Source organism: Hypanus sabinus, chromosome 10 (assembly GCF_030144855.1).
Source record: "Hypanus sabinus isolate sHypSab1 chromosome 10, sHypSab1.hap1, whole genome shotgun sequence".
Taxonomy (NCBI): Eukaryota; Metazoa; Chordata; class Chondrichthyes; order Myliobatiformes; family Dasyatidae; genus Hypanus; species Hypanus sabinus.
In genome coordinates, this window is record NC_082715.1 from 34,834,501 (window position 1) to 34,849,783 (window position 15,283).

The 15,283-nt window shown below is 40.8% G+C and overlaps 1 protein-coding gene across 3 annotated transcripts; it reads left to right on the forward strand.

Moving 5' to 3' along the window:
- The first annotated feature begins 37 nt into the window (after positions 1-37).
- fam167ab (family with sequence similarity 167 member Ab) lies at positions 38-15,184 on the forward strand. Of its 3 annotated transcripts, XM_059981647.1 has the most exons (4): positions 38-248; positions 403-617; positions 5,674-6,064; positions 8,455-15,184. In XM_059981647.1, the coding sequence occupies exons 3-4, from the start codon at positions 5,702-5,704 to the stop codon at positions 8,716-8,718; spliced, it is 627 nt and encodes a 208-aa protein (XP_059837630.1). In that variant the 5' UTR covers positions 38-248; positions 403-617; positions 5,674-5,701; the 3' UTR covers positions 8,719-15,184. The 3 variants fall into 3 exon arrangements, with proteins under 3 accessions (XP_059837630.1, XP_059837631.1, XP_059837632.1); XM_059981648.1 differs by lacking the exon at positions 403-617; XM_059981649.1 differs by lacking the exons at positions 38-248; positions 403-617 and adding an exon at positions 5,105-5,123.
- Positions 15,185-15,283: the final 99 nt, after the last annotated feature.

A 15,283-nucleotide genomic window follows, 5' to 3' on the forward strand; every position in this document is an offset into this window, starting at 1 on the left:
TGCTGCAATCCCTGCCGGAGTGAGACAGATAGGAGTCTGCACCGCACACACGCAGACGAGGAGCTGAGGAATAACTGGAGCTAAATACCCTCTGCGGTCTCCCGGCAACGGCCCTGACGCAGAAATCCCGGCTCTTTCCCAGGGACTCGTGCTGAGAAGAAGCTCTGGCCGCCGGCTGCAGGTAGTTGGTGCAATCAGAAAGGGGCAACATGGACCCTGGGCACCTCTCCTTCCCTCAGTAAAAGCAGGTGAGCACACCTTCTGTCTCAGTGCATTCGGAGGGACGCCGGCTTTCTGGCTCTTGTGAACAGAATGGTAAATGTGAGAAATGAAGGGGTAGTCCGTTTGTTTCCGTATGCTTTTGTTTTAACCTGCCTAAACAAAACCTTTCCCGTTTTACAGGATCTAAAGGAGGGGGCAGAGTGAAGGAGTGAGAATTTGCGGGCAGTTTCACCCATGAAACTGTCATACCACCAGATTCTGACATTTCTGATCCATGCCATGTGGGGGCTCACTACAAAGGATTGCCTCCCGCTTTTGCAATAATTGAATCTTAATATCAACCAGCACTCAAAACGAAATATATCTTTGCCAACCGTTTAAGATAGTATTAGCATGTGAGTACAAATATTTCCATGTTAAAGAAAACGAACAAGGACGATTCATGCCAGTCCTAAATCTTAATAATCTATTTGTACCTAGTTATAGATGTCTGATTGTAAAATTAGATTTAAGTACGTATACCATTCTGGAGGTAGAACATTCTGTACTTTAAGATTAGAAGAAAATGGCTAAAACGTTAAACAAAGATTTTGTTTTGCTTCATGGTAGAAGACACAATACAATAAACCAAAAATAGAGAGAAGCCAATGAACTTAATTGAGAAACTTGAAGTAATTAACATTAGCAAAGTGCAAATAAATGCTCTGTAACTCATGATTTCTAAAAATCGCTGTATAAATTGGTGATGATCTTCAGGGGAAAAAAAATTCTGGGATTCTTGAATGATTCCAGTAGAATGAAAATCAGTAAACATAATGATGCTTTTCCGGAAAGAAAATAAACCAGAGTCTGACATCGGTTATCGGAAAGTGCTAGAAATCGCTATACACAAGTGGTCACGGCTGTTTTAGAGCATTTTACTGTGTTTGGGTGGAGAAGGCATATTTCATAAAATGAAAATATTTTCATGTTTTGCTGCATCTGGCACCTTTAACGAGGAGGCCAATAAGTGCTGGGTGTTGTTCAAAAGTATTTAACAAATAAGGCTTGTGATTTGGAGTAGTAAGACCAGTGGACTGATTGGTAGAAAACAAAAGTATGAATAATGCATCATCCTTCGGTTGGCCCATTTTTGCCATATGAATCAGTCTACATGGAATTGGCCACAGTGAAAATCTGAAAAATGAAAGATAAGTAAGTTTGAGATTAACCCAGCTGTGAGAAAGATGTAGAGCTTGACGAACAAACTAGACAGAAACTTCTGTGGGAAGAAGATGGCATTTGGTGTATAATGTGATGAAAAGTAAGATTGTTCTTTTTAGAAAGAAGATTAGAAAAAAACATATTTTAGAAATCATGACAAGCTGTTAAATTGTTTAAAGAGGGATCTGAATGTGTTTACAAATGTATAGATAGGTAGGTGCCACAACAGCTGGGAAGGATGCTGGAACTCTGATGCAATGTTAGAACCTTGCTGTTTTTGTACAAAGCTTTACATGGAATCTTGTGTGCGGTTTCTTCTCTTACCCATGGAAAGATGTTGTTCCTTGTTGATGATACACTATAGATTAATTACTGAGATGGAAAGGTTGTTCTGAGGGGAGCAAAAGTGTGGGAATGCCCTTCACTCACTTGAATATAGACAAATAAGTAATGATCTCTGTTAAAAAAAATTCATTAAGTGGAATACAGAGATTTATAAGCAGAAAATTGTTTTCATATACTGTATACCTTATTTCAAAAACAATCAATCAGTATTAGTGACTGTACCAGAAAATATTTAAAGTGATTACTTCTGTAGTGTATAAAATCGCGTAGAGGTCATTCAGTCCTTCTTACTTATACTAACCCCCCCCCCCCAGCTGGAACAATTTGACTATTTTTCTGCCTTTTCACTCTTTCTTTTCATACTATTTAAATGTAAATCCTTGTCTAATTGCCTTTTGAGAATCATTCTATTTTACCATTTGTGAAAATGGAATTAAAAATGTTCCAGGGTCTTTTTCTGTCTGTTATATATGATGTTGATTGAAGCGCCTGGCTAATTCAGGTCTAGACACACATTATGAATGAAGGTGAGGAACTGAAGCAATGTGAAGCACAGATTGCAGATCCCTTCGGGAAACAAATTGGCGAGAAACCTCAATTTATTATTTGAGAGCAAAATTGACACATGTTGGAACTCTGAAGTAAAAGCAAGAAGTGCTGAAAATACTCAGGAGTGTTCCTGTCTGCACATATGGCATTCTTGCCTTCATTGGTCAGGCTTTTAAGCATAAGAATAATAGAGTTATTCTGCAGCTATATAAACTTTAGTCAGACTTCACTTGGAGTGTACTGTTAATTCTGGTCATAGGAAAGATGTGGAGAGGGTGCAGAAGAGTCTGTCTGGTATAACTGGTCAGAGCTACGGGTATAAGGAATGATAGGACAGACTCCCTAGATCTTCAGAGGTTGATGGGAGACCTAACAGAGGTTTTTTTTTTACGAATTACGAGAGGCATGAATAATGTAGACAGAATTCTCCCCCCCCCCCCCCGGATGGAAATGGCAAAACTAGAGGGCGTACTTTTAATGTTAGAGGAGGGAAGTTTAAAGGTGATGTGCGGGGTAAGTTTTTAAGCAGAGAATGGTAGATGTTTAGAGTGGGTTTCCAAGTTTAGAAGTGAAATTGGGAAGTTTTGGTTGAATTTAAGAGACTTTTAGATAGTCGTAAGAATATGAAGGGCCTGGAGGAATATGAATGATACACAGGAAGAGGATATGTAATATAAGTTGGCATCAAGATAGGCTGTAGGTAGTTTGAAAGAGGGGATAAAGAAGCCATATATGTCAATCTGGAAAACCCATCCCTGAACAGAGGGGGTGGGGTACGACACCAGCTATCAGCTACTTACAATGCAGTTCTAACATCTCTACACCAGCGTCTCCACAACAGTTCACACCTCCTTTCATGCAAAGATGAGACTAATGACCCTCTCATTACCTCTACGACTCTTAACACAACCCTCATGTGATTGCTGTACCATTAAACAAGTCACAGAGTTTATAAGCCAGAAAACTACCCGCCATGGATCAGAGCTGAAGGAGCCTCTCAGATGAGTGGCGAAACATCTTCTAGACAACCAGCAAGTCCAGTTATCTTGATTTACTGCTGAATGACCTGGATGACTGAGAACTTTCATAGACAAGTGAGGACATAATTAGTGCATTAGACTGGTAGGAGTGGATGCCATTCAATATGCAAAAGCATGAAATAACATTTTTCAGATCAAAAATATTAAAAATGATACTGTAAAGGGTAATACCCCCAACAGAGGACAGACTAAATAAATCAAAGATAAATGTTTACAAATTTTAAACTGATTAAGCCACTAAAATTCAACAAACCAAGGTCTATCAGCAAATCATAAGCACAAGAAAGTCTGCTGAGGCTGGAAATCCTGAATAACACACAAAATGCTGGAGGAACTCAGCAGGTCAGGAAATGAATAAATAGTTTTGGGCCGAGACCCCTCTTCAGGACTGAAAAGGAAGGGGGAAGATGGCAGAATGAAAGGTGGGGGGAGGGGAAGGAGGCTAGCTAGAAGGTGATGGGTGAAGGCAGGTATAATCAACCTCTTAACCAGTGACCTCCAATCCTAACCTGAGCACCTCTGTTTTCAGTGGACTAATGGAAGCCTATTAAAAGCCTACTTAAAACTGAACCTGCGCTAAGTACAGGAGTATCTGAAGCAAAGGGGCTATCTTCAGCCGATTTCAGGCGTGGGTTGACAGCAGACAGTCCCGCAAGTCTCATTCCAGATAATGGATAATATTTAATTGCAGAACAAAGAATTATATGGCAGGCAAACTAGATAGTCAAATAGTGGCCATCTGTTAGAAAAGTAATCAAAAGTGAATGATGCTTTTGTTCTCCAAGGAGCTTGGTCGTTGCAACACCCAATTCTGTAACTCTGACTGCATGATTCCTCCAATCACTAACAGGGTTCGGGGAGCTATTGCCAATGGAAAGCTGATATTGAAGCAGCATTATCAGAACAGGTTTGAAAGATAATTCGGCTGCCCTAGAAAATATGGGATTCCACTTTAGGGAGAGGCTCAGGACCAACCCCACCACAACCGCTAAAAACTGTTGCTGAAGTTTATCTGCCAGTCATTCACAAATCATTCCTCACCCTCAAATTTATTGAAGCTATGCTCAAGAGATTCAGTGGCAGATTAATTATCTATGCACGCTAAGCATTTAAAACTTTCTCTGTACTTTGTCACCTTGCCTTAAGCTACCAGGTGAATGTATTGTTCACAACCTTACAGGTGGAATATTATTACAAATCACCGTTCAGCAAGAAAGGAATCTAGAAGATGTTGGCCACCTTTAGTTGTCGAGTATTAAATCTGCTTTATGCTTCCTCATGAGTTTTCTTGCTAACAGGTAAATGATGAAAAACCCCAGCTGAGATGAAAGGTCTTTTTCTCAATCCTACATCGAAGTTACATCAGCTAATTAACAAAACACCCCAATAAGTCCCAGTGATGATCTTGTTAATGTATTCTTCTCTTTACATGATTTAAAATAAAACTTCATTTATTTCTAAATTCCGCCAACTTGTTCTCTTTTAAGTATTCCTACATTTGTCACTGGAAATTTCCTTGGCGACTCTCAATTGTCCAGCAAGTCCGGATAGTCATTAATCAGAGCTTCTGTTGACCTTTAGATAAAGTCAGTGTGCTTAATGGGAGGGTGCTCAAGTAAATTCCTGGCATCCATAAACGTCCTGGTGTTTTTTATTCCAACGTAATGGCATCACAGCTTCCTGGCAGGAATACTCAGCCACATGGAAGGCATTTGCTGCCCGTAGAGCCCAGGTTTGCTATTGCAATCACATCAACAATGACAGGTGGTAAACAAGTGTGCTGAGTCAAACAACAGAATATTCAGTTTACTGTTAGGACTATTACAATGATGAATGAATTCTGTCCACGGTGGATTTTGTTGTTCGGTTAAGACAGGCAACCTGCAGCTGAGTGTTTGTGTGCTGAGTCTGTGGCCTGCTGGGCACTAAAGGAAGCAGGCAGAAACAGCAGCCATCTGTGTGTAGGTTCAAAAATTGGAATGTGTTTCCATTACTCATGACTATCAGAACTTGATGTCAGAAAACAATCTTCAAAAACGGAAAGGTGTCACTATAAAAAAGGTTATGTTATTTAACATCTTTAGATTTTTTGAGTTTTCTTTATATTGAGCATTATAAAAATATTTATACACTGAATGATCATTATTAATGCTATATTTTATGATTCTTTACAATCCAATTAAAATTAGTTCTTAAGGTAATCTTGCTTACTTCAATAATAATCCCATAAATTGAGGAATTTTAACGTTGGAACTTCTGAAATGTCTTAATGAGTTAGTTTTTTAAAAAAGTGAGGTTCTGTTCTCTGTTACAGATAACAGCTACGCTGTAAATAAGGCACAATGGCCTCCTGGTCTGTGCCAAAACTTGAAGTAAGTCTTTTCGAAGACGAACAGGACAACCCAGAGAGTCAGACTGATGATCACCTGAGGAGTTTAAAAGCACTGACCCAGAAACTGAGGCTTGAAACCAGGAGGCCTTCTTACCTAGAGTGGAAAGCCAATCTGGAAGGGAAAGACTGGAAAAGCACAAAGCCATTGGATGACCCAGATGACCCAAAGAAGCCCAGTGAGGACCCCAGCAACTTCAAGCAAGCACAAAAGCAACTCAGTGAGAATTCTGACAAGGATAGGAGCTTGACTCCAGGGAAATTCAGTGACTTTGAAAATATTGACCAGGCATTGAACTGGCTCAGGAAGGAATTGGTAAGCTTAAATACATTCTCTTTCATTTTCCTTTTCTGTTTCTCCTCAAGGTTATTTATTACTGAAATTTGAATAATACTTGGGCAAATTGATTTTCTTACTTTTTTTTTGTAAATGGCAAACTCCAAATGTTGGCAGTTTAAATTTTTACCTGAACAACTTGTTTACTGTGAGATCAACTGTAAAGCAGGCTTCTGTGTCTTGGGCATAATGCACGTGCCTTAAGCCAGCTCAGGATTCAATCCCCGCTTTAAAATAAAGCTCACTTTGCCGAAGAGATATCACATCAAAGGTGCTTATCCAGTGGCATCATGGAAGGGATGATAGTTTTAACAGAGTGTCACCACACACTCTCACACACCTTGTGATCAAGAGCAGTTCTTTTCACAGCAATTGATTGCTACTGGCAATAGCCATTTCTTTAAAGCACAATACTGTCAATTACCAAAAGGGGAAGTGGATAAAGTTTTAACCCACGGGGAAATAGAGTTACAGGATTACAGGAAGGCAATATGAGGCCAGTGATGAGAACAGCTGTGATCATACTGAATGGGTGAAGACTCCAGGGCCATCTAACCTGATCCTCCTCTTTATTTACCTGAAAATTTACACAATAAATGCAAACCATTTAGTAGAAAGAAGGTGTCTTTCTCCCGGACAGAGCTGTGATCTTTTATTTGCTGATATTAGCTATCTTATTTTATTGCAGTTGTGGGGGCTGAATTATTTTTATATTCAGTTTTTAGTCACCTTCATTTTCTTCAACCACCCCCTTTGTCATCTTGTTTATTTCAATAATAATCTCATAAACTGAAGAATTTTAATATTGGAACTTCTGAAACGTCTTAACAAATTAGTTTTTTCAAAAAACTACTATCTCTTCATATCTTTGACTGGTGCTAGGGAAAGTTGAGAGAGAAGCTGCAATTATGATGCTTGTGAAGGGGAAAAACAGAATAATATTTGAAAGCTAGAACTTGGGGCAGCACAGTCACGTAGTGATTAACATAACGCTCTAACAGCGCCAACGATGCTGGTTCATTTCATCCTGCTGTTTGTGAGGAGTTTGCACACGCTCACTGTGACTGTGTGGATTTCCTCCCACATCCCAAAGACATATGGGGTTAGGGGGTTTATTTTTCACACAGGCGTAATTGGGCAGCATGGGCTCGTTCAACTGTAAGGGCCTGACATTGTGCTGTATCCCTGAATGAAAATAAAAGCTGGTGGTAGGTGACAAGAGTAGCAATGGCTAACTCTGACAAGTGAAAAATCAAAAATGAAGAAAGAAAAAAGTATTGAGAGCGAAGAAAGTATCCGTAAAGCACATAGAAGTACACCATTTAGAATCGCAGCCTTCTGTACAGTATACCGGAGCATTGACCATTAACATCACATCTGTCGGTTACAATCAGATATCAACAAACGACTGAAATGGGTAGCAATATAACTGAGTTTGCATATTATACTGATGCAAATTTTAGTCTAAAGTAATACATCCTATTTAATGACATCGTTAATTTGACATTGTAATTAGTTTCTGTGGAATTCTTTGCCACAGGCAGCTGCGGAAGCCAAGTCTTTGTGAATATTTAAGGGAGAGGTTAATAGATTCTTGATTGGTTGGGGCATGAGAGGACAAAGGGAGAAGGTAGGAGATTGGGACTGAGAGGTAAAATGGATCAGCCATAATGAAATGGCAGAGCAGACTCGATGGGCCAAATGGCCTAATTCTGTTCCAATATCTTATTGTTTATGGTCTTATTTGATTACATTTTTGGTAATAGACAGTAAATACAATTGCAATTCAGTTACATTCCTAAAGTTAAATATCTAAAAAGATAAGTTGTTGATCTGTGAAACTTAGTTATCTTCACCAACAAGAAGTCAGCTAGACAGAGAGGCATGGAACAAGAAATCAATGCTTTTAAGAAGGTATTTGCTACGAAGCAATTGTTTGCTGAGTGAATAATATCGGTGGGCTAGGCAAGAAGGTTTCACGTTGTTATAATTACTCCGGCTTCAATTCCATCTGTCCTTAAATTTGACATAAGAAAATATACAAAGGCCATCAGCCTTTTTTTGATGACATATTTATTAAGAGTGAAAAGTTAAATTATTTCTGGGCATACTTACCAATTTTTTTTGTCAGTTACTGCATGTAAACTAGAATTTACTATGTAAATTATGGAAAATCTTCAACCCCCCTCAGACCTGTCTTCAGTGATGTAGTGTAACTATGCTATCGTGGCAGCTAACATTGTAATGACTGTTTTGCCAAGTACACCAAGCCAGAAAATGTGCCTGTTTCCTAATGCAGTATTGATGTGTTTTTGCTGCTTGTTACAATAATAATCCACAGAGTTTTTGTTTAAAACAAAAAAAAACAGACAGAAATGCGTCTGCAAGACCAACAGCTGGCCAGGCAACTGATGCGCCTTCGCAATGAAATCAGCAAGCTGAAGATTGAGCAGACCTGCCACTTGCATCAGCGGATGCTTAACGATGCCACCTATGAGCTGGAGGAGCGGGATGAACTGTCGGATCTGCTCTGTGACTTCCCAGTGACCAATGCCTTCTCTCTGTCGGCTCCTCTCAAGCTCATCGGCGTGACTAAAATGAACATCAATTCTAGGCGGTTTTCTTTGTGCTAAGAGCACCGTGTATTGTTTAACTGTGTTTAACAGCTGAATAAGACTGAATAGTTTTACCTTTTCTGATTCTTTCCCCAATGTTTTGCTTTCCCCTTTACTCTATTTCCCCGTTTCCTCCAAGCTTCTCCCGATGACAGCAATTCTTGGTGTGGTATTTCTCCGTGAGTAACAGGAATGACCTTTGCAGGGTGAGTATCAGCAGGTTACGTGGTTCAGTCCTCTCCTTGTAATCGAGGTGCAGATCAGAAACATGGGGAGCTCAAAAAGATTATCATACTCTTTTTATCCAGGCATGCTACAGAAAGTCACTTTGCCTTATTTGGGGATCCCTTGATCAAACACAGGACTCTGTTGGTCATCAGACCTGACGAGAGTTTCCCAACCTAAGGTTCATGGACCCCTTGCTGAATGGGATTGGTCAATGGCATAAAAAAGGGTTGCGAACCCCTGGTCTAAAAGCACTTTGACTTCAATGGGGCACCACCGAGGATTCTTCTCAACTTCAGCAACTTAGGAAATCATGTGTTATACTTCCTCCCTTTAGTTGTTACCAATTCCTGTCAGCTGGAAAGGTTACCTGCCGTGACCAATGCTGTGCCACTACCACTGGAAAATAATTCACCCAACCTGAGACTGTCAATCCAGTTACAAAAACAGAACATTCTGGAGCCACTCTGTGCATCAGGCAGCATCTGCGGAAAGATACTCTTCAAATCAGACCCGGGAAGAGGGAAAAACAAATTTGCTTTAATTTGCAGAGAAGGCAAGGAGAGCGGGGTAAATGGAGTAAAATAAGTATCTGTGATTGGCTGACACTGGAAAACTCAAATGCAGATTCGGTGAACACTCTGTGGAATATCTGTATTCGGTCCACAGGCGTAATCCTCGGTTTCCTGTTGTGTGGCACTATTGCCTGTGGTTTTCTGCACTATTTGGAGCAAGGCCCACTGGAAAATTAGAACAACACCTCAGCTCTGGAACGTGCACACTGGGTAGCCTTTCACACTCAGTATCGAATTGCTTAATTGTAGGTAGCTTGCTTTCACTGTCCACATCAGAACCGCTATTTCTGTTCTAAGTCATCAATCAGTGACAATGGCTCCATTTCTCCTCTCTCCATGGTCACCTCCTGACTTGCTGAGCATGTCCAACAAACCTGCAACATTTTATTCTCCATTGCTTGTCCTGTCACTGTCTGACTACTGCCATTAACTGACTGGCCATTACTCATCTCCATGGCAACCCTGACCTCACCCTTTCACAATTATTCTCTTACTTCTATCTATTCCCACCCCCATGTGCCACTGCAACTTCAGACCTGTGTTTCTCTATTTCCTGGTCCTCGGGTAGGGCATTGGACCTGAAATGTTAATCCTGTTCATAATTTCACCGATTCTGCCTGACTTTTCGAGTGATTCAGCAGTTTCTGTTTTTATTTTAGATTCCCCATATTTGCATTTTTCCATTATCCAGTTTGTTATTGTTTCAGCTACATTTGCCTCTCAATTAAGGTATAGGACACCTAAAGGCAGCTGAAGCGCCACCAGTGCCTTATGAAGCCTTACTTTTATAAGGCCTTACCAGTGCTGAAGCTTTATAACGTACTGGTGAAGCTTCACGAAGCGTTGTTAGCAGTTTTGGACCCCTTATTAAAAAAGGATGTGCTGACAGTGGAGACGGTTCAGAGGAGGTCACGAGAATGATTCTGGTTTATCGTATGAGGAGCCATTCATGGCTCTGGGCCTTTACTTGCTGGAATTAAGAAGAATGAAGGGGGATCCCATTGAATCCTATCATGCTGAAAGGTCTGGATAGAGTGGATGTGGAGAGGATGTTTCCTTTGGTGGGGGGTTTAAGACCAGAGGGCACAGCATTAGCATAGAGAGGGGCATCCATTTAGAACAGAGATGAGGAGGAATTTCTGTACCAGAAGATGGAGAATCTGTGGAATTTGTTGCCTCAGGTGGCTGTGGAGGCCAGGTCACTGGGTGTATTTCAGACAGAGGTTGATAGGTTCTTGATTAGTCATGGCGTGAAAGGTTACAGGGAGGAGGCAGGAGAATAGGGTTGAGAGGGAAATGGATCAGCCATGATAAACAGGGGAGCAGACTCAATGGGCAGAATGGTCTAATTTTGCTGCAATGTCTTGATATCCATGAAGAGTTAGGCTTTTAGTGAGCATGTAGCCAGTGGGACAAATCCTAATGAATTGTTGCATTTTGAAGATTCTGATGCCCCATCCTATATGAGTCTCCTTTGAAATTCTTGCAGAGTTGTTCATATCTCTCCTCCACTGATAGGAGAAACACGGCTTGGAAACTGGGTAACATAGTGCTTTATTTTCCACCGGTATTCAAACCGAGGTTTGAATCAGTTCAAAGTTCCAAACATTTCCAGGTTAAGTCATGGCAGTTCATGAACATGGATTCAACACTTCTTGTTGTTAAGTCAACCTTACAACCCCAACGCAAGTTCCACACCATGTCCCCGTGACCTATTGAAATGGCAGGCAAACCCTGGACTTCTTGTCTTGAGTGAGCTTGTCATAGGGGTACACAGACCCAGGGGGCCTTGAGTTAAAATATATAACCCACTCCTCAGATTACCCTCAAAGCCTACAATGTTAGCCCAGTGCTTAATGTAATGGTTTACAGTCACCCCCAGGTTCAGTTCCGCTACAATCTGTAAGGAGTCTGCACATTCTCCTCATGGCCGTGTGTGTTTCCTCTGGGTGCTCTGGTTTCCTTCCGCATTCCAAAGATGTACAGGTTAGTAGTTTAATTGGTCATATGTGTGCAATTGAGCAGAGTGGGCTCATTGCCATATCCCTAAGTAAATAAACTCCTCCAAATGCTGCCGTCACTCCCTGAACCCTACATCTCTACCCAAACCCTTGCTGAAATGCCCCCTTTCTCTTCCCCACTTCTACTACTGCTGCCGTCACTCCCTCTCCAAGAACATGTAGTCTCCCTGGTCTCAGCAGCCCTTCCCAAACACCAAGTCGACCTCCTCCCCATCCCCCACCCAGTCCCCATAAACAGATGGAAGGGGCAATGGAGCACCATTGGCAGTGGAGAATGCCAGCCTCCCCGCTCCTCCTCCCTGTGCGCCTGTAGCCAACCTCCAAAGAACAGACTATCAGCTTGCACAAATACAAATTCAGTCCAAAATAGTCAATAGTAATTTGCATGGTGAACAAGGTAAAGTCCCTTGACAGTTCGCTGAAAATCCTCCACACGCTTTTAAAAGCCTGGTAAGAAACAGCAGCATGACATACAACACTTTGGACCAATCGTGTGATAGGTCACTGCTCCGTTCAGCTACCACAATCCTGCGCAGTGAGTTCCTGATTGCCAGTATGGCAACCCTGGGAAGACTGCAAGTTGAGATTTTAATTTTTTTTCAACTATTCATTTTTGGTGATGTGGGGTATCACTGGCAAAGCCAATTTTTATTGCCCATCCTTCATTGCTCGGGAGAAGGTGGTGGCGTGTTGCCTCCTTGATGGACTGCAGTCCTGAGGAAATTGCTGTTGTGGAGGGAATTCTGGGACTTAGACCCAGCAATGACATCGGAACTCCTACATTTCCAAGTCAGAATGGTGTGTAAATTGGAGAGGGAAGTAGATTTGCTGCCGTTTCTATGTGGTTGATGTTCCTGTCCTTCTTGTTGGTAGGGGTCAGAGAAAACCATGGGAAATCCTAGGATATAGTCATATGACTGCTGGTATGAATTTTGTAGTCATGTGACTGCTGGTATGTTATTTAAGACCATGTTTAATCAATGACTAGAAGTCATTTGCTTATCCTAAAGTAATCTCTGATTACACATAGTAAAACTGTCATGGGGAGTCCAATAATGGGGCAACTACTTTTATACATGTCCCATCCCCAACAACCTTATTAGCTTTAACCCTTTAAAGACAATCACATTCAATTTCAAAGTAAACATTTTTTTTAATTGAAATTTAACAAAGTTGATGCACTACAATTATTTAAAAAGGAATACTGTATATGTAAACTTCTGAGCTGCTGGAAAATGATCCCAGGAGATATGCAGTCAGGAAGAGGTTACAGCCTAAATACAGCACTATGAAATAGTGGGTTCATGCTCCCAATTCCCCAAAGAGAGAGATTCTCAAACTGATCACGTCTTTGATATCAGATGCTAGGTGGAAGGAAGACATAGCTATCTGAACAGAGTGAAAATCAGAGGTGGATTATTCAACAATTGCATTTGTTTTAATTAATACTTCTGCCTCTCTTACTGTTCCCACATCTGCTGATTGAAAACAATGCCCGCTGCAATCTGAGGGAACTTCAGTGTGCTAAAATGCTATGGCCACTGTGTCTAAATGTAAATATTAAAGCTATTGTTGTGGGACATTGTAAAACCCATAATGACAACTAAAGTACTTATTTATAGTTTTAATATTGCTGCAAAACAAGATGGGGAGCGATTTGTGCACTGTTCTTGTGACAATCACCCTCCCTGAGTCAGAAGGCAAAGCCCAAAACAATAGCTGGAGACAAGACAACATCGGCCAAGGCTAAGAGGGTTTATGTGATACTTTAAATCGCCTGTAGAATGGGATTTAGATTTGATATGAAGGTGGGAAGGAAAGGAAACATGAAGTACTTTAAGACCAAACATTGGTCCTTTGACTTAGTTGATATTCTCTGAACCGTTAAAGGACCTCGATGTGGTTAGAATTTTCACTTTCACCTGCCAGGGTTAGGGAAATAAATTTGCCTGGAAAAATGGACCCATTGTTCTGAAATCTATCTTTAGGATATTGTAATCAAAGATATGGGAACAGTGTTTGTCAGTAACACCAAAAGAAAACAACCCTCACAGATCCTTCAGTGGGTCTCCTCTGTTTGATACTATTTGACAACAAGGAAGACATCAGGCAAGCTGATTAACCAATTATATAGTGGGTTTCTCAGATGCAATGAAGCAAAATCATTGCAGCAGTCACAAACTAAATAATACAATGCCTGTCTGAATGGAAGAGTAGGAAATCTGACCGAAGTTTTACAAGACCAGGGAGAATGGGAATCAGATTCTTCAATAGCTAAAACAGAAAAAAGAAATCTGTAAAATAATTAGAGTATTTGCATATCAATCCTGAAAGAACAAGTCACCACTTTAGTTAATCACTATTGTTTTGTTGTTTTGCTGATAAGGCCATCTGTAATTTCTCTTCCTGGGATATTGAACATGTTCTTTTAAAATTTAGGGAAATATGTTTAATTCCATTTAGGATCCACCCCCACTCCACCTATAGTTTTCTCCCTGCTTCTAACAACAGCCAGTTATCCCAGAAGTGGTTCCATTGTTGCCAACAGCCATCCATTCCCTTACAACCAGCTTTGCATCATCCATTGACCTTGGCAGACTACTGAGCAATCTAGGCAAGTCCAATCCTCTTGTGCAATATCAATCAGAACTTCCAGCAGCAGCATTTAAAGCTTATTAGAAAACAATGAGATTTTAAAAGAATTCTGTCTTTCCTGAAGTTTATGGCTTGGTACCACACCACTGAAACCCTGGCAGAAAGAACTCACACACTGAATTCTGGAGAAACTCTACAGGGCAGGCAATGGAGAGAAATGAGCAGTCGATGCTTTAGGGCTGAGATCCTTCATCAGGTCTTGGCCTGGAATGTTAACTGCTCTTTTCCTTCTGTAGATGCTGCCTGACCTGTTCAGTTCCTCCAGCATTTTGTGGGAGTGTGTTGCCCCAGAATTCCAGTATTTGCAGAATCTCTTGTGTCTCCATGGTAGAAACAAAACTGAATAGCTGCTGATTAATGCTTGCCTTCTGCAGTCAATCTAGTTTTGTGCCTTTGCATTCTTTTATTGTCAGGATGAAAGTGGACAGACGCACAGATGGTCTTTTTCCAAGTTGGAAGAAGCTGATGCCAGCCTTATCTGTCATTGCCAAAGAGGAGAAAGTGTGAGTGAATGAAGCCAACTAGATTTCTCCCACTCCTTTGGAAGGGATGCCTTGTGTATATAACTATTCCTGGAACTAGACTGGGGTGGGAGGGGCTTCCTCTGAATTACAGATTTTAAAAAATCCAAAGGAACTCAGCAAGTCAGTGCAGGTATTACAGAAATAATGTAATTCAAAGAAATTCAAAGGACTGGTGTTGTTTTAACAGAAGAATGTCAAGAAGTGCCCAATAGCAAACACAGTCTGACTGATCATGTTGTAGCATTATACCAAGCTGCTGGGTGTGTGCAGCTGCAATATTATATGAGAGATGGTATTTGTTTGCTTGAAGACTGGATAGATGCCCAGCAGCATTGTCTCACAGCTGCTTCTGTTTTTCTGATAACACTAATAACCATTGGCTGTGTGTCGGAAGAATATGAATGTGGATTAGGCAGAATATGATCATGTTATTAATTTCTGAATGGGAGCAGGATACTGCCCTTGACAGTAGCTATTGCTTTGTTGTGGCAGTTTCAAAATTAATAAAAATGTAAAAAGGGAAAACCGAGGAGTTGTCTTCATTGATTTAAGAACACTAGTGATCATGTTCTTCATAAATGGG

What these genes read in the sequence shown, in the direction of transcription:
- fam167ab (XM_059981647.1), top strand. Translation starts at nt 5,702, where the DNA reads ATGGCCTCCTGGTCTGTGCCAAAACTTGAAGTAAGTCTTTTCGAAGAC. An exon ending in ACTGGCTCAGGAAGGAATTG is followed by an intron (nt 6,065 to 8,454) that starts GTAAGCTTAAAT and finishes AAAAAAAAACAG; the next exon opens with ACAGAAATGCGTCTGCAAGA.